The sequence below is a fragment of the Gallinula chloropus genome (assembly GCF_964237585.1).
Source record: "Gallinula chloropus genome assembly, chromosome: 2".
NCBI lineage: Eukaryota > Metazoa > Chordata > Aves > Gruiformes > Rallidae > Gallinula > Gallinula chloropus.
The window spans coordinates 149,264,420-149,284,089 of record NC_140086.1 but is presented as its reverse complement, the minus strand read 5'-3'; the positions used below and the strand labels follow the sequence as shown (position 1 = coordinate 149,284,089).

Sequence of the window (19,670 nt, the reverse complement as noted above, 5' to 3'; positions counted from 1 at the left end):
AGTTAGAAAATATTTGATAGAACAATGAGATAATGAAATGAGCAGGCAAGTGTAAAAGTAGTGAGAATAACTGTGGGAGACTCTGGAAGAAATTCAGTCTTTGCTTAGCATAGTCAAAAAGCCAAAAGTATCTGTTGCGATAATAGGAGCACCTCAAAAATATTTTTGAAGGTAGAAGTCTGATTACAAGCAGGAAGAAATTTTGAATGAGTGTGTTAAGTAATGGAAGCCCCTGAAGCAGGCTGTTTATAAACAAGCTGAGAATTTCCATGGAACTCTTACAGTGTGGACACAGAAAAGCAGTTATTTTCTTTTCGTTTTCAAGTAAGTCGTAAGCAGCTTGGAAATGTTTACCTAAGAATTTATTGCTATTTATACCTCTTCTCTCTGGTAGTTTAATGAAGTGTATCAAAGGAGGGAGTGAACTGCCAAAGCGGTTTAGTCCTCAGTGATAACCAAGATGACTAACTTCAGCTCTCAACATGGTCTCCAGGTCCTGCCAGGGTTTAGTGTGGCCACAGGGCTCATGGTCTGGAAGAGGTGGGCAATGAAGCGTGGCAGGGTTAGGGCACTGTATTTGGTAGCTGAGGCCAAAATGACCTATGCTACAAAGTGCATCACTGACTAAAGTCATTCCGAAATGGTTCTAATTCAGTTGCTATTAATCCCTGAAGTGAACCAATTTAATTTCAAATGCTAAGACCAAAAGCGATCCATAAGGAGACTGCACAATGTTGTCATAATTTACATAAAGAGGTACTGAACATAAATTTGATCTCCAGGCACTTTGCTGACATCACAGCAACTACCTAGGTTGTCTTTTCTCTCTGACCCCAAACGTTCACCCTGATGCTCTGTCCTGCACATTCAAGGAAGCACCAGTGATTCAGTTGTTCATCCTTTCTTGGCTTTGGTGGGCAAAGTTTGTTCTGTAAAGAGAAGTTAAAGATGTAACTGACAGAAAACTGAATTTAATCAACCCCTGTTTGCCTCTGGCATCTCATTCCCACCTCTCAATGACCTCCCTACTGCTGCTTAGGCATCCCAGAATCCTGTCTGGGGAAGTATTTTAACATAGAAACAATGTATCAAGAAAGAATGTTTCTTTCAGTCTGGATCAATGCCCATATCTGGTCCACTGCAGTACTACCTTAACTGAGGGGTGGGTAGGTGTGGGCAGGGAGTACGCCAGAAGAAACACAACGCCCATTGCAGAAAGTATAACTACTTCAGCAACGCATTATTCCATCACTATGAATGCCATGGATATAGCCTCCAGATAACTGATTTTACATATTGGGTCTTCACAGCTATCTTTTAAATAGATCTTTGAAGGAATAGGCTTTAAAGAACTTGGTGCGTTTCATTTGTAATGTTTTGTTGCAAAAAGTTCATACATTGACACCGTGTAAGTCAAGACAGAAAAAGTGACAAGCTACTCGTATTGTAGCAAAGTCTTTGCAATTAGGATTCAGGCATTTGAAAATAAAATAGCTTAGACAGACAAAAGGTAGCCTATTTGAAATAATACTGATTTTTAATAACTTTTCTTGGATTATCCGTTAAAGAAATTATTCCAGTATTGCTATCTTAGCTGATGTTTAAACGTTCGTTCTGTGATTTGGTATGTTCTGTATATCTGTTTAACTCATGCTACATATACACAACCTAAACATTTAGGAATGATAACATAAAACTTTCTGGTTAAAGAAAACTGTTTTTTTCAAATTGTGTCTGAAATGCCCTCAATAGTATTTATATAAAGAAAACAGTAACTTTTACGTAGCTTATTATGCCAGAAGTAATTCCCACTGATTGCTGAACTAAAAGAAGCCCAGTAAACATAGTCCTATGTAACACTTCATGAAGCTCCCTATTAGGCTTTCCTAACAGTGTTCTGGTTTTCTTCACTTCTGCAGTCTGATACTTTATGCCTACTAAAGATTGCATGTTTATAATTGTTGTCAGAGGTCATAAATTAATTCCTTATTGGGTATGTGAACCTAGAAGAGACCAAATTACCATAAAATAATTGCACCACAGATCTCTTGACGGACGACTCCGGTTTTAGCTGGTCATTAAATAATCCTACCTCTCGCCTTTCACTGCCCCTAAAGGAATAAGAGGACAAGTGCAGAACTTGCAGAGTGGTGACAGGGAAGTGCAGTCAACACACAGCCGCTGTTTTCACAACTTATTTTGTAAGGGTGATGAAAGTCAGAAGTAACCAATACCCTCATACTGCAACAGAATCCTGATCCGTCTAAAACAGAGAACAGATTAGGCAAGAAGTATGATGTAATCTGTATAAAATATAGAACACTGTAGTGAATGTAAAATATAAGACTAATCATTTCTTTTACCTATTTTTTTAATAAACTGCTAGCAGTCCTTGAAAAATAGGTGTTTCCTTTGGCTTACAGATAGAAACAGAAAAGGCAGACCCTTAAAAAGGCAAATATTGAACAATATTGTGAACAGTAAAAGCTTTGTAAATTGCTTTTTTGCCAAATGTACATAGGTTTTAAAAAATGTTACACATCTGAAGGATTACAAATAAATAGTTATGTTTCCTTTCCTAAACTACATTAAGATGGAAATAAGACACAGTGACTCCATGAGTAGTGTAAGAGCAAATCACTGATCCTTTTCTTTTTTGCTACTACCCATCACAGAGGCCTCTGAAAATTGATCCTGACAAAGTTAGTGCTGTGGTAAGGTACCACCTTGACCTTTGTGGGTTGCAGTAGCCAGAGACACAGGAAGGAATAGCCTTGAGGAGTCCCAGGTATGGCTTAGTGGGAAGTCTGGCCTAACAGCTGTGAGGCTTTGCAGTACCTCAGCAAGCTCAGCACTGCCTTGTGTCATGTGAACAACAGGATTTCTTTACTTGGAAGGCTTCGAGGTTATTATTTTTGAAAGGAGCATGGAGTACTAGTTCCTGTTTAAAAAAGTTATTACTTTGTAATGGTTTGATTTTGGATAATAACTTGCAGTTGTGCAGTCTGAAATAAAGTATTTCAATGCAGTTTGTTTGTATTTGGTGTTGGGGGTGTTAATGTTTTAGGTTTTGTAATCAGAAATGTAATTTTATAAGTAGTAAATGGGAATCACAAGGGATACGCTACTATCAGATGTGTCATTGAATGGTTTGGGTTGGAAGGGACCTCAAAGCTCGTGTAGTCCCACCCCCCTGCCATGGGCAGGGACACCCTCCACTAGCCCAGGTTGCCCAAAGCCCCATCCAGCCTGGCCTTGACCACTTCCAGGGAGGGGGCAGCCACAGCTTCTCTGGGCAGCCTGTGCCAGGGCCTCACACCACCCTCACAGGGAAGCTTTTGTTTCCCAATATCCAATCTCAATCTCCCCTCTTTAAACTTAAAAGCATTACCCCTGTCTTAGCACCACACTCCCTGATAAACAATCCCTCTCCAGCTTTCCCATAGGCCCCTTTACGTATTGGAAGGCTGCTACGAGGTCTCCCTAGAGCCTTCTCCAGTCTGAACAAACCCAATTCTCTCAGCTTGTCTTCATAAGAGAGGTGCTCCAGCGCTCTGATCATCTTTGTGGCCCTACTCTGGACTCACTCCAACAGCTCCATGTCCTTCTTACGTTGGGAAAGGAGGGGCACTTACTGATGCACCAAAACATGCTGAAGTAAATCAGAGTACACCAGCAACTAAACTCTGGTCACATTATTAATCACTGCTTGAACAACAGCACAAACGAAAATGAATTTTCAATGTGTAGTTAGATATTTGGTGTGGCAATTACAGGACAGGTTTATGAGAAGAAGAATTGACACAATTCATGGTGTTATCTGCCATTCCTAGGTCAGGTCTCCAGCACCATTTTCTCCGCACACACTGGAGCCTGAATGAAGGAAAAAATGGGGAAACCCATAGTGAAGCAAATAACTTGACATTCTATTAATTGCTGTGTAGTCATTTGTCACCTACTCATTTCATGATAGAAGTTATGATGGTGGAAAAGTAATGTTCTGACTAGGTAACAGTGTAAGGTCACTGAAATGTGTAAAGGGTTGACTGGCGAGTTCAGGATACATATGGGGTGGTATTTCTGCTGCAGTAGAAAAAAAGAACGGTGACTGTCATCTAGCACATGAAATGGTCTTATTTCCTCTGCTGATTAATGAACTTGCCCTCTATAATAGTTTCCTCAGAGCATGAACATAAAAACATACTTCACAATATTCTTAGCCATTGAATAAAACTTTACTATTAAAAGTCTTCTGAATAGGCTGTGCTAAAAAATTGAGAAACTACCTTAAATAATGTGCTAAAGAGTTTTGATTCGTGCTTTTCAAGGCTTCAAAGACAGACATGGAAAACAGAGTTTGCCAGTATGAAAAGCTTCCTGAAAGGTTTAGAAAGGCTCAGGTAGCTTACTGTGAGTATACTGTATGCCAGGAATGTCCATACCCCAAACTGTTTCCAAACAATCACGTTTTGTGTCCCATAAAGAAAACTAAGCTGCTGCAATAATGCATCAGGCACTAAAGAGACATTGAGAAACTACCTTACATCAAGGTGAATGACATCAACCATTGAGATAATGCAGTAAAAGCCAAACACATAGGGATGTCACTTAAAAATATGCAATGAAAATATAAAAAAAGTACTAAGAAGAATTTGCATTTAGTTAGCAGTTTGGCTGCAGACCAGTACTAGTCTGGTACTAAATCTAGTGTTTTCAGTGGGGGGAGGATGTTTCTGTTGGTGGTAGATGGTTGTAAATGACAGTAAAGAGCAAGAATGGGGAATAAAAATTGAAAGCAAAAGCAGCTGAGTAAATAGAACTCATGAGATGCAAAGTAAAGAGAAAGAAGAGGTACAAGTGAAAAATAATTAAATGGATCTATTATTCAGTATAACAGGAGATTAACAGGCTGTTCACAGTGCCATTTGTGACACAGCTTTTGTATTTCTTTCATGTCAAGTGCTGTTAGTTCTTAATCTACCGGTAACACACATAAATGGTTTAAGCAACATACTTTTCCTGAAGAGCAAATCTCTTTTATCAAATGCTAGCTGAACTAATCTAGCTCCTTGATGATGCTATTTTGCCAGCTGGCTTTTTTATGAACTGTGCTTTTAGTGTTCTATTTATCTACCACATTTACACATTACAGGTTTCAGTCTCTATTAAGTATGAAAAGTGTGGTTTACCGAACTACTGGAAAGACAAATAGATGCATTTATAAAATAATTTCTCAAAAAAATCCAACCTGAGGAAACTCAGTGGAATGATGTCTAATTTAATTTAGAATTTTTTTGTTTACAGATGGGCACTAGATGCTTCCCATTTATCATACTTTAGTGAAGACAGGTATTAGTCACTCTTTTTTTTCCCTTTTATTTTGCTGGAATCAGCAGCTCTGCAATTTCAACCTTGTCTCAACGCAAAGTTGTGTTGTCTGAGATTCATCATCACTAAGGGCTGTGCAGCCACCGAGTTCAAATGTTGTTCTTCCATAGATGTGTATTTATACATACTCCCCCTCTGCCCAGTATGCTGGGGTTTATGTTTTTAGTATAGCGGTGGAACCACTCAAGATTTCGATGACTGTTTTCTCCAAAACACTGTGCCTAGCAAGCAAAAAGAAGCAGACTTACTTCCTCTCATAGTATGTGTTAAGCAATACCCGTTCCCTGTGTTACAAGCATCGCCTCGTGAGGATCATTTTCATATGATTTTACTATGTTTCTTTTATAAAAGCGGCCATACTGCTAAAACTGCGGGACGAATCCCTTTGTGAAGGCACCAGCAACCATCCCTGAATTACCGGGGAAGGAGAGGGGTTTAGAATCGGCCTGGCTGTGCTGTTCATTTTGGTTCACTGCTGACAAACAAATTTCTTAACGATGAATGGGGAGAGGCAAAAATAACTTCCCCTGGAACTGGCGGCCTGTCCTTCCCCTGCACAGTGCCCTCCCGTGGCGTTTCCTTCCCCCCGTGCCGCCACAGAGATGACGCACGACGCTGTCGCTGCTGCCCCACATCTGTGACACGGTGTGTGTGTCTTTGGGATCTCGTGCGTACAAGCTAACGCATGAACACGGCAAGCCACAGATTATTTATATAGCCAGCTTCAGGGGGAGTTTCATATTCAAACTAAAACCTCTGAAAGCGAGATCCCAGTAATTAATTCAAACCCAGGCAGGTAATGACTCGGCCAGGACTCCTCCGCTTCCAGCAAGTCAGAAAAAAAGTCACCCAAGAGCTTCACTGGAAGCTCTTTTTTTCTTTTTCGCAGTTTGTTTAGATTACCAGTGTGATAAATAGGAACACTGAAACCTCTTAACTGCCAAATTGCTTGTCTGCTAGTAAATTATTCTCTCTAATTCCACCCAGGCCCTAACAAGTACCGGAGGTGCCTGCGTTTGATACACTCCCCGAACACAAAGGATATACAGTCTTGTAATGGAGCAAATGAGAACTCCAAAAGCTTGCACTGTTCTGATTCCTGATGTATACAGCTATTATGTATCTGAAAAGTCCTCAGATTCAAAGTCACCACATTATGGAAGTTTTACAACTAAATGATCTTCAAGTACAAGTTCTAAATATCCAATTTGCTCATGAATAACCTCACAGAACAAGTTTTAGCAATTTTATTTATTTATTGTCAAGAAATACAGGAAAGGAATTTTTTCTAGGATTTCTTACACATATGGATAATTGAACTGCTTAGTTAGAATAACGTGAAAGCAAGTAGGAGCCCCTTTATGATAATGAGGTTATTTCTTTTCAAGCAATCTGAGGCCCGGGGGCAGGCCAGAAAAATCTTAGAGTTGAAATAAACAGTTGATGGTTAACTAATAAATGTTGCTCATTTAGCAACAGCAGCTCAACTCATGTTTGGTTTCCTATTTCATGAACAGAAATATGCAGATTTTGTTAAGTCTTAGTGGAGGCTGTACGAGCATTAACTAAAGTATTTTTTATGTATCCAGCACTGCCTTCTAGTGGGCATGTTTGCAGTGAGCTTCTGTTCCATACCAAGAGTTAAAGGGGTTGAAGCAGAGAAAATATACCTTTAAAATACTTCATAAACTTAGAAAAATGGAAGCTACAAGAATAATACTTTATGAGTATGTATTTTTGTAATCACAAACAGTGCATTTAGTTTATACATTTATATATATTTTGGATGTCACCACATAAAAGACAAACAGCTATAATAAAAGTCTAGGTTAAAAGTAGCTGTAATGAAATAAAAGTTCATTCCTGCTTTCATTTACTTTGGTTTTAGAAAAAAAAATCTTCTTTTAAAATTATTTTATCTGCACCAATAAGACAGACTAACTCATTTAGTGAAAATTTGATGTAACATAAATGTAATCTGAAAAATTCAGCATAAACCTTGTGTACAAACTAAGGAGTGTGGTTGCAAGGGAAGGAGATGGGTAATTTGCTCAGAATTTAGCAAATATGCTCTTTTCTAAATGAAAAAGGCCAAAGGATGTTACTATGAAAATGGGATTTGAAATCAGAGGCAACAAGAGCAGACAGCAACTTGGAAGGCCTGTGGAAATGAAATGGCGGTGGGGAATGGGGGCTGTTCACTGCCAGTTCAGACTGCAGTCTGTAAAGCAGCTCTTAAATAAAGCGGCAGGTCATATTGTGGCACATTTCATACAGCATTTGTATTATCATAGGCCTGTGGGATTCCTAAATTTGGAGCAAAATAATACAGTGTTAGCTGTAGCATAAACATAAACAAGAGAGGCAGCTCCTGCCAGAAGAATTTATTATGTAAGAGAAAAGAAAACAAGTTAATACCCACGGACAGAGAAACACACGTATCAGATAAGAGAAAGCAAACACATGTAAACAACAGGGGGACTTCAGGAAACACTGCAACACGGGTGAGAATGATGAACAGGTTTCGTAGCAGATGTAATCACAGAAACATTAAATTTGTGTATGTGGTGTGGTGAGGTGTTAATGTACTACAACTTAACCTGTGGAGCTCACTTCTGTAAGCAACAACTGATAAAGAATTGATAGGAATTCGCTGTGAAAAAGTTGTCTTCTCCATAGAACCATCCCGGGGGGAAACTTTCAGAGTTCCCACCCATGCTACCCATCAGCAACCCTCCCACTACAGCTGCCAAAAGGTACCACTGAGCCCACAGGTTAAGCAGGATTGAAAGTAGTGCTGGACTCTTGTGACACCAAGAAATGAGGCAAGACATGGCTAAGGTTGCTGAACATGCCATTCATGGATCACACTTTCTCAAATGGCAACTTTCTTAGCTGGCACCAGCAGGCTTCATTCACCGGGTCTGCGACTGGGCTCCAGCACATAGGAACAGCCCCACCACAGACACAGGCCACGTAATCACTTGTGTAAAGCACCAGTGCTGCACGTGAACGTTAGTCGTCCTGAGCAGATATGTGAGAGTGATCTCTTCACAGAGTGCAGGAGAACCTCTCTCTTCTTTTGGATATGCAGGCAGCACTGTGGGAGTGACGGGGTGACTTAAACAGCACATGGAACAGAGCTCACATCTTGCTCACCTCAGACTCCTGCCAATACCCCACCGCTTATTTTTAGGCAGTGATTCTCTGGACAGCCTTGACAAAGAAAAATGATGAAGAGTACCCAGATTTTACAAAGTTTGGGGAGTTGGAAGTTGTTACTTCCTAAATACATTTAAATCAGAGAACAATTTTTAAATACCTTACATAAAAAGTGATAAAGAATGTTCATGTTCTTCCTCCCAATTGTGCTCCCCTCGTTCTGATTCCCCACCTGCAGTCTTGCAGAACAGTGTAAAGAAGAGGTAAGGATCTGGTACCTAACTTAAAGTCTCTGGAAATTGTGAATATTCATCATCTCAGAAAATCAACACGATTCTCCCCTGCTGTGAACACCCAAAGATATTAAACTTGAAAATACCTCCCTCCCTGTATCTGTTTCCAGTTCATAACAGTGAACTCAGAGCACTACTTCCTCACCTAACAGAAACTTAGAAAATACATGCTGTGTGAAGTGTGGGTAGCGTACAGACAAGGATACTGCCCCTTGACTTGTGATATACAATATGATAATTACACAGCATGATTAAGTAGCATAATTTAATTGCCCCAGGATGTATCTTAACTTCAAGGAACTTAATTTTACAAGCTCATTTATAATGGTAATAATGAGAAAAGCTGTCAGACCTGTGAAAAAGAGAAAGTGCCACAGATGTAATGTAACACTTGCAGAAACTAACAAGCAGTCGAAAGCTGGAAGTTCCACCCCCCCAGAAAAGAGAAGAGAGTTAAACAGCAACGTAGAAAAAGGGGGTTTATGTCGAAAATAGAGAAATTTGAAATTGTGTTTAAGATGTCTAGAAGGAGTTAATAAAACTAATTAAAACCCAGAGAAAATTAAGTCATAATGAACAAGTTCTAAGCACTGGAAATGAAACAGGCAAGGGCTTGATTTGAGAACAGGAAAAGCAATTATTTTGATAAGAGCTTTGAGTCATTTCAACAATGGAGAGCTTTCTGAAATAAGTGTCTTTTCCAGAAAACTATGTCTCTGTAGGTACGAATGCTGTGTACTCTCAATGGATCCTTTTTTTTTTTAGCCTTAATAAAACATAAATATTGATGCAGAGGTGTTTCAGTTGACCCTCTGTAGCATGCAGAGTTTTTATGTAACACTTGTCCCATTAGCGCTTCCGATGTGTCAGTGAAGTGCTGCAGCAGCCCGGGTATCCGTGACATCCCATCCGCCCTGGTTAGGTTTTCTGTGTCACACCAGCACTTCCAGAAAACCTGCCCTCAATACTTCTTACAGTCCAAATTCAGACTTTCAAAGGTGAAGCATAAGATTCTATACCACCCTGAGAGGAACAAAGTTGGATCAGCTATACTTAGCAGCAGGTACTAGAGGGTCCTAAACTGGTCTGGCTGGTATTAGTATACGTGTTTTAAAACAAGACGCTTCAGGTGCAGTTGATGTGAACCAGTCTTGCTAGATTTGCTTTACAGTGGAGCTTTGGATGCTATTTATCCCATCCTACTCTAGAAATCTAAAATGATGTAAATGACTTGCCTGCCTCTCTCAATATGAAAGGGGGATCTCAACCAACTAGCTCAGCTCTAGACATCTACTTTGTAGGTGCAGAATTAGCCTATTGTTGGATCTCTTTACTGCATCTTTAAAATAAAAAATGATCACCCTGATATTGCTCACTACATTCAGGACAGAATGATCTCTGCAGTGAATGGGTGGGGAGGAGATCTCCAGAAAACATTCTGTGTGCTTATCATGTTGTGAGCTTTTATTGTCTTTCAATGCTCTTTAACTGCAAATGTGACACAACACATCTGTAGGAAAGAATTGCTGTGCTGAGTAACAGACATTCACACAGATTTCCAGAGGTTTTCCTTCAGAGTCCTGATCCCACGAGCATTAACAGTTGATCAGATGGACTACCTGCTGATGTAATTGCCTGATTATTACATCATTTTGCACAATTATTTTTTTGGAGTAATTTTTCAGAACACAACCTCACAGAACCAGCTGTGTGTTTCCAGTGTTGCTATTTTCAGGTGGAAAGGAAAAAAAAGGAGTACTTGAGGATCTTGTAAGGAAGCACACAGGTATGAAAACTCTCTTGCATCATAGCAGCAGCTATAGCATTTCCATAATTCAACAAATAAACATGTGGGCTGAAATCAAACACAGATTCCCCCTCTGGCAGGAAACATATTCCAAAGGACAGAAAAAAAAAGTTATAAAAGTGCTATATTTTGAGTGATTCAGCAATTATATTAGCAATTACTGAATTGAGTATTTTTTCTGATAGTTAATTTTCATATTGTTCTCCTAGCCCTCGCATACTGGAGTTTCCTAAAATCAAATCAAAATAGCTAAATTTATAGTGAGCTATTTTAAACATTTTTTTAAACATGGATACCTTTTACAAAGGAAATAAAAAGTATGTATTTATAAGTATTTTATATGATATAATGGCACACTTGCACATAAGGAAGGAAATGGTAAGGAGATCATAGGATAGAGTAAGGAGTTTCTACACATTTCTTTGTAATCTAGTAATTGTTGAAGGGTTGTTGAAGGGTTTAAGATTGCTTAAAAGCCGTCTTTATCCACAGAAGGTGCAGTAGCCCAGTTACTAAAAAGTTTGAGTATGTAGGAAACGATGTGTTCAGGGCCATTAGAACATGAAAACCAGATTTCCAGAAGGAATATACAACAAACTGGTACACGAAAACTCAAGCATGAGTTTCTGTAACATGGAGCATTAAACTAACCCACAGTTAATTTGGAGAGGGTGAAGAGAAATAGGCTTCAGGAATCAGATCCTGCTCTTAGGAAGTACAATAGGCACCCTTCTGTCGAACAGCTTGCAGAGCCACGGTAAATATAGGTGAAAGTTACACTTTTGCATCTAACTTGTGATGGCTTTACATGTTTTCTGGTGTGCTTTGGAACCATTCTCTCATCACGTCAGCCCCGCAGCCTTTCTTCCGTGAAACCCGGCTGGATCTCTGTGCAAGCCTCAGGAAACAGGCCCCCGTTTCCCTGCAAAATGGCAGGACGCAGACTTTTGGTTACTGCAAGTAAAACGAGAGGCGGTTGCGGTTGCCGCGCGGTCCTGACTCGGTGCGCGTCTCACAGGTGTCTGCACACCCAGACCCAGGTCACCTCTGAGACGGGAAACAAGGGGCGCTCACAGCGCACCAGGGCGTTCGACCACTTCGCCTCCACGATGATTTTACGTAGTTATTTCGTGTTAAACGTTTTCTCTTGGGTCTTCCGCCAGAGAGCGACGGTAACGCCAGCGGCGAGCGCCCCGCCGAGGCAGCTGAAGCGAGCGGGCGGGCGGCCCGGCCCAGCACAGCCGCCGCGCGGGGCTCTTTTCGCTTCAGCCGGCGCGGTTAGTAGTTTACTCATGGTCGGAAGTCGCTGCGGGGAGGCAGGGGAGGGCTGGCGGCCGCCGCCTGCTCCCTCCGCACAGCTCCTCAGCAGCCCGGGCACACCTCCGCCCCCTGAGGAAGCGGAGGCCTCCTCGGGCGAAGCCCCTGGGGACAGAGACAACCCGCGCTCGGGGCCCGGGCCCCGCTGGTGCCTGCAAAGCGGCACAGGGGCCAGAGGGGCAGCCCACGCGGTGGCGGCCAGGCGGCTCGCTGCCCGCCGACCTCCATTGGGGAGCCCGCAGCGGCCCGGCCCCCTGGCCCCAAGCAGGAGGGCGGCACGCGTGCGCCGAAGGGGAAGCGTCACCAACGAAGGAACAACGCGTGCGCGGGAGCCTGACAAGACATGCGCCGTCCCGCCGCGGGCCGACTCGTTGCGGGGAATTACGACCGCCCGCGCTTGCCGTAGAGTGGGACGTACCAATCCCCTCTCCTCAGGCGGGGGGGGGTGGGGTCGGAAAGTGACGGTGCGCCGGGACCCGTCGGCCCCCGCCCATCTTGTCGCCGACGGGGAGAGCCCGGGGGCGGCGGCGCGCGGCGGGTGAGGAAGCGGTGCGGTGGCAGCGAGGAGGGCGCGGGGCCCCGCCGCACCCCGGCCCAGCAGTGGCAGCGCCGGCGGAGGGGCGGGGCGCGAGCGGCTCGGGTAATGGCAGCGCTGTGAGGACGGAGCGGGGCAGGGACCGCAGCTACAGGGCAGGGAGCGAGGGAGGCCGGCGGGCGGGAGTCGCTGACTCGGGGCCCTTGCCGCCAGGTAACTCCCCCTCGTCCGGCACGACCGGGAGCGCCGCTGGGCTGAGAGGAGGGCGCCCCGCGCCCGAGGGGGGAGGCGGCGGTCCCCGTCCCCGCGCGCAGCGGGCGGCTGGGCCGGGTGCGTGCGGGGGCGCCGAGGCCCTGCCTCCCCGCCCAGGCGGGAGCGCCTCCCGGCCCCCTGCCCGCCGCCCCGCCGGGTCTTCCCCGCGGGGGGTCTGTCGCTCCGCTGGGCCCGCCCCGAGCACTCGTCCCTCGGCGGCGTTTGTTTGGCAGCGCCCTCCCCCCGCGGGGGGCCGGCGCGGTGGGGGGGGGGGGGTGGGGGGGGCGGGAGCCGCGGGCCGGGTCCTGCCCCGGCCCGGCGGGCTGGGTGTGGTGCGGCGTCTCCGGCGGAGCTGGTCATCGTTCCTCGCCGCGTCCAGGGGCCGGTTTCGCTTTTGTTTTGGTGGTGGGCGAGACAAGGCGGGGAGCGCACGTCCCCGGCCTGCCGGAGGGGCCGTGGGGCGCGGGGCCCTCTCGCTGGCGCCGGGCGGGGCGGGGGTGTCGGGGCGCGGGGAGGTGGCAGGCGACGCTCGAGGACTCCTGCCCTTGGCTGCTCTCCCACCCCTGGCTCGTAAGGCTGTTTCTCGACGTGGTTAAATTGGTTGGAAATTTGGGGAATGTTTTGACGCTGGCCAAAAACCCTACTTGGACTTCTACGGACAAGTGCGCTCAGCACGAGGGTGCTGTGGTTTAAAGGCTGAAGCGGTGGAAGCAACATCTTTTCCTTCTCCTCGTGTGTCAATATGTTTCAACAATGCCTGCTCACCTTAGGGCTTGTCAGACAGGAACTGTTTCCCACTCCCTGAGCAGCATAAACCCTAGGGTAGATATTCTGCCCTGCTACCCTTTTCACCACGGAGGTTACTTGTGTGCACACGAGGTGTTTGATACTCTAAACTGGTAGGTCAGTGTGCCACAGACTCCGAAGCGTAAGCTGAACCCCCAAATCCCAGCATCGTACCGAAAAAATTATACAGCACCTGTTAACGTGTCTGTAAAACAAGCTTAAACCCAGATTGATCCGGTTTAAGAGACAATGAAAGTTGTAAGAGAATGCCAAATAGGTCAGCTCAATCTCAAACTAATTAACTCTAGAATGCTTTTATGAGTACACAGGTGTGTAGTGCTGTATAGATTGTTAGGTTTTGGTGATGCTGAACACAGTGTTACTCATTCTGTGTGATGTATTGGGAGAATCTTGTCTTCATCCCTCCTTTTTCCCTTCAGTTTTGTGCACCCATGAAGCAATGATTCTTTACCTTGGCAGTACAAAATGTATTTCAGGAAGAGCAGGCTGTAATGTAACGCTCAACAAAGTATAACTTCATTACTGTAAGAATTTCTTAGGATTCTTAATTTTTGTGGACCAGCTGAAAATACTCATGTTTTCCAGAGGAAGAATTACTACTACATCTTTTAGAAGACTGCTTGGTTTTGTTTGGGTTTTGTTTTTTTTTTTTTTTCCCACTCCTGAAAGTCAAGCTTTACTGGGTTTTGGGTTTTTGGTTTTTTTCAACTCACTTTCTTTGATGTGTATCTGTTTGTTTTGTCAGTTCTCACTGGTTTTCTGTGTAGTAACCAACACACATGGATTGGAGTTTGGTTTGGTTTTTTTTTTAATTTTGAAAAGCGGTAATAGCCATGTTGCAAATACAACAGATGTTTCTATGGACTGAAAATATTTATGCTTACTGAGCTTCAGTTACACTTAGAAAGGTTTCTTCATAAAACCTTAGGATAATACCACTTCCTTTATATTACTCAGTTGCCACTCAGTTTCTTTATGAAATCGAAGCAAATGTGGGTTGGGCTATAATGCATCGATTACAATTTAAACGGAAGCTGTTGTGTTGCAGGTAGAGGAAAGCAGCCCTCTGTGGTTTCTGAATTCACAGCAGCTGTGGAGCTTGGTTAGTTAGGGTGGCATTTTGCATGCGTAACAGCGTACAAGTTGCACCTATTTTGGGTTTTGTGCTTTTTTACCCCTAAACGAGGAAGCTGTGTATCCTGCAGTTTGAGAGAACTAATCTGCCTGAGAAAAGTAAAGAGGTGGTAGGAGTTAAGGTGGTAAGCTTGTTTCTAAATAATTTTTCAGTGTGGTGCAATTCTTTGCCATATAAAGTTTTGTTTCTTATGCTAAAAGTCTGTTTGTTACCAGCTTTCGCTTCTACATGACAATTTTACCTGAAAAATTGGGAAGACACGAGTCACTTGTCCATCTGTTTGAAGTGGAAAAAAGTATTTTTGGGCGTTTTTAGTCTTACAGTTTTGTGTTTCTGAGCAGGAACTAGATTTGCTTTGTGTGTGGAATGTCCCACATCAAGTCCTTTCTAGATTAGGTTCATAGGATGGAGACAAACAGAAACAAAGAGGCCTTCATAGTTGTGTCTCTTCGGACCTCTTTTTTTTTTTTAATTACCTTTTTTCCCAGCTTTGTTTCAATAATTTAATGTGTTTCACTATTTTTGATATGAGATTACTAACACAGCTTCTGTATTCTCAAGCCATGCCTTGTTTGAAAGAATATTTGTCTTGTTGCACAGTGCAACAAGCTGCATGTTCTACATAATGCTCTGTGTTTAGATGTGTTTTCTTCTCATCACCCTGATCAAAGCTTTCGGGTTTTGTGGCTTTTTAAATATAACACCAAAAATGCCTCATGAAAGCTTTAGGTCAACATAGACTTCAAACTGACAATGGTATTTTAAAATACACTGGTAATACGTTCAGCATGTTCCTGCCCAAAATTCTCTCAGATACAGCTGAAAGAGTCTGCGTAAATGTGAAAACAAAAAGTTCCAGGAAAGTTGTTTTCTTCCTGTGTCATTGTTAAATGGGCAGCTTGGTAAGGTAATGACCTTCATGAGGCACGATGTTAGATAAATTGGTGTTATGTTATAGGCCATTCATGCAACGTTAGTGAACCATAATGTTAAAAATAAGGATTTGTGAGCGTGATTTTTGGAGGGAGGGGAAGCAGGATGGGTGTTACTAATGCTGCTGTGTTGTGATGTTGCAACAGTGTGCAAAGTTTGAATTGAAAAATTCAAAGGAAATGTATTTTTTAAAATTATTGTGCAATGTTGTCTGATGTTTAATTCTGCAGATTAACACTAAAGCCCCACAATGTCCTTGAAACCACGAGTAGTTGACTTTGATGAAACCTGGAACAAACTCCTAACAACAATTAAAGCTGTTGTTATGTTGGATTATGTTGAAAGAGCAACGTGGAATGATCGCTTCTCGTATCCTTTAAGTGGAAGCCTGACTCGTGTGATGTGTTTAGCACGGAGCAGGCCCGTGTTATGTAACAATGTCAGTGGTCTTGCTGGGGAGCCTGTTGTGAGGCTGTATCTGTTGTCAAGCTTGTGGGTCAGCGGTTATGTTGAAAGGGGTGGGAAATTCTGCGTGTTTGGGAAGTAACCTATGGGAAAATCACCATGGTAATAGAAAATAAACTCTTGAGTTTTACTCCCTTTTAGTAGCTCTGATGCTTAGCTTATGCTATAGCTGTTCATAGAAGAATGTGCCCTGAATTTCCCCTATTGTGATAACAAATTTTATTGTATTTTATTTTGTTTGAAGTGTGTGTGTGGCAGGGAAAATACCTGAGGCCCAGAATGCACGTTTTTAAATTTGAGGGGGTGGTGAGGTGGTTCTGTTTAAAGATGTTTTTCTCTTCTTTGCACTTGTAACTGTACTGATGACTATCATATTAGACATTTCCCTCAACTGTTATTGCCTCTGTATTCATGACAGTTGTTATGTTTAAAAACATTTACTCTTTCTAGGTGTGATTGTTTGGTCTTGCTGTTCAAGTCACAACTGTATGTATATTGTTGTAGTGAAAGGCTTGCATTTTTTTAGGATCTTTGTGTTTCAGTAGACTACTTATAAAAGACGTGTAACTGTTCTAGCTGGTTAGTACTTTGTATCTATGCATTTGTTCAGTTGTTACAGTGTCATGAAGAATTAAGAGAACATAGGAAGCTTTGCAGCTGTTCCACAGCAATTTGACTGAGTTTGCTTTAATTACAGGGGGAAAGAATGGATTAGACTTACTGATTTGTTAATTCTGTGTGAAAAAAGGAACTCCTGAGAAGATTTTTATACATATTTTTTTACGATTTAAGCTTATTCTGTATGCAGGAGCTGGACTCTGGAGTATCTTTCTGCATGTGTTACAGTTTCTCAGAATTGTTTTCCCGTGTGCTTGTGTTCTGAGCCTATGGGTGTGTATAAATACATAAAAGATAAACTTAGTTGCTTGTAGTGCTTGTGGAGCTTTGTTCTCTGGTACAACGATCTTTGAGGAGCTGTTACATTGAAAATATTTGTAATTAATTTGGGGGGGGGCGGGGGGCATGAGTCTTCACCTTGTCTTAGAGTCAGGTCCCAAGTTTACTGACTTTTTGAATGAGTTGTGTGTTTATGTCCTCAAAAATTGTGCTGTAGTCATTCTTTCTGAGCAGTTTTTAAAGAACCAAGCATGTCATACTTGCTGTGGTTAACTTCTGTGGTTTAAAGCTCCAAACATTTAAACAAGGGCACCTAAAACAGACTCAAGTCTAAAATAATAGTCGAGGTGTTGGATTGATGCCTCTTGTGACACTGTTGGAACTCATTATTGTGGAGGCCTTGTACACAAGTCTGCTGTTGATCCTCTTTTGGGATTTACTGCAGTTGATTGAACATCAGACTGTAACACTTATGAATAGCAGACTCAGGAAGCAGTCTTGGAAGAATCATTTGGCATGTAATTCTTAGGACCTGACTTGCTATCATTTCTTAATTATGTTCCTTGGAAGGTGGCACTATTAGCGCCTAATTTGGCACAGGCAGGAGCCTTTTGGCTTATTCTCTATGGCTCAATGACCAGAGGAGCTTGTGTGACTTGTTCCAACTTAAAGGTTGGTTGTTTTGTGCTTCTCATACCCTTAACCAAATTCAGTGTTTTAAAATAAACTGCTCACTGAGCATTCAACGACTTGATGAAACTGGCAGTTCTGTACAGCTGGTGTGAAAGGTTTTTCCAGGTTTTAGATACAAGAAGAAAACTAAAGTATTAATGATACAATTTAGTGAGGTGTGGCATTTAACGAAGAACAGGATGTCTTTTTTTAGCTTTTTATTCTCTGTTGAATCCAATCTGTTTCTAGACATCTGCAGGGATATTAGCTATTTTTCTTGCTGCTTAGTAAGCACAATAAAAAGGTGCCATAATTCAAACTGTGCCAGTGCAGTTCATACTACAATCAGTGAAATAACCTGTACCACCTGATCTTTGTACTTTCTCTGTAGGTGAAACAATGATGTGGAAACAAAAGATAAGATACAGCAAAGAATCACAATTTCAGTCTACAGCAGTGTATTCTAAGAGGTGTTTGCTTTTTCTTGCGCTGCTTGAGACATCTGGGATCAAGTGACGTACATAGGCTGAAGATGTTTTAGGGATTAGAGGCTTGTATTGTGCATATTCCACTTCTAGAAGTAATTTCTGTCTCACTAGTTCCCTAGAACTTGAATAATAGTGCTTTCTTTGTGACTCTGATGGTAATTTATTATTAAACATAGTTTATCTTTAAATATAGCTAATATTTCAAACTTGAAGTATTAGAATGTCAGTGAGCTGGGAACCACAGCTCTGGAAGAGTTAAAATGTTCTGGAAAAGATCACTTGAAAGACCATATGTCACTTTAAATAAACGGTGAGTCATCTTGAGACACCTTTGACCTTCGGGTTTCCTTTCAGGTTCTTCACAGAAAGAAATGTTTCTGGACTTGTTTCATTGTCTGGTAAATGAGTGACAGTTACATCTCTCTTTGTGATATCATTTACAATACTTTGGTTATTACGAATGCTTTGTGTAACTTTCCAGACTTTAATAGTTCAGTAGGCTAGGGAGTGCCCTTTAGGTTAAGGGGTTGATCAAGCTTGATTAGAGAGTTCATCTCTAGTTTGATAACTGCCTTTAGCAGTAGAACTTTTTTAACATCAGGATCTTTCTGTGGTTGTCTTGGATTTTCCAACAGCCGAATAAATAGGATGAACAGTACCTAGGGAGAAAGGTAGCCACACTGCAAACAAAATTGTTTCAAAGGTATGCAGCATTGCCATTTGCCTTTTTCCTTTTCTTCTGCATGTTTGTTCTCCTTCCTCTAGTCCCTGATTTTACAGGGATCCTATGATGGGCCAGAAACTTCTAAACATTTATCTTTAACATAAGAACCAACCCAAAGATTGGGAAAAGTAAATAAAGTTCGTACAATTGTAATTTTTTTTTCCTGATAGTCCTCAAGTGTTCTATGACTTTGGATTCGGTGTCAAAAGAAGACCAACAATCACAGAAGCTTCCCAAAAGCTTTGCTTTGGTCTTCTAGAGAAAATCTGTTCAAAACTTTCTGTTAGTATGTGGTCTTAAGAAGATGCTTTTTTAACCCTGAGGACAGGGGTTTTGTGAGCTTTTATGACCTTGGATACAGTGTTTTCTTGTTGATGGTGGGGTTTTTTCAATATTTACTACTTTCTTTTTCCCTCCAGTTTGGAAATAATTCAGTTTCCTGTTGCTGGGTAATGCCCCTTAAACAGCAGCTATGGGAGCACTTAAATGGCACAAGGCTTTTTTGAGGCCTTGCTTTCAGTACAGAGTGAAGGCCCCTAACCAAAAATTTGACTTCAGCTTCCTTTGACCTTTCTCATCCTGAAAAACTTACCTGGTGAACTGGAAGGGCAAATGACTCTAACCACTAAAGATAAACTATGGAATAGTAAGGGCTGCTTTTGACCTTCTAAGGGACAGCAGCACAGAAGAAATGTGTTTGAAGTTTATGGAGTAAAATACCAGTGATGATTAACAAATCATCTCCCTGGAAGGTGTTTTGTTTGGGATGTTTGGGCCTTTTTTTTTTTTTTTTTG

General features: G+C 42.3%; 1 protein-coding gene across 2 annotated transcripts in view; it reads left to right on the top strand.

Annotated features, from left to right (window-relative positions):
• Positions 1–12,680: 12,680 nt before the first annotated feature.
• Positions 12,681–19,670, top strand: part of CUL2 (cullin 2) — a 44,475-nt gene continuing 37,485 nt past the window's right edge. The window contains exons 1-2 of one of the 2 annotated variants that reach the window (XM_084260749.1): positions 12,681–12,715; positions 15,860–15,998. In XM_084260749.1, the coding sequence (XP_084116875.1) occupies positions 15,880–15,998 (119 nt within the window). In that variant the 5' untranslated portion in view covers positions 12,681–12,715; positions 15,860–15,879. Of the gene's footprint in view, positions 12,716–15,724; positions 15,999–19,670 lie in introns of those variants that run through there. The other variant, XM_084260750.1, reaches the window with a different exon arrangement.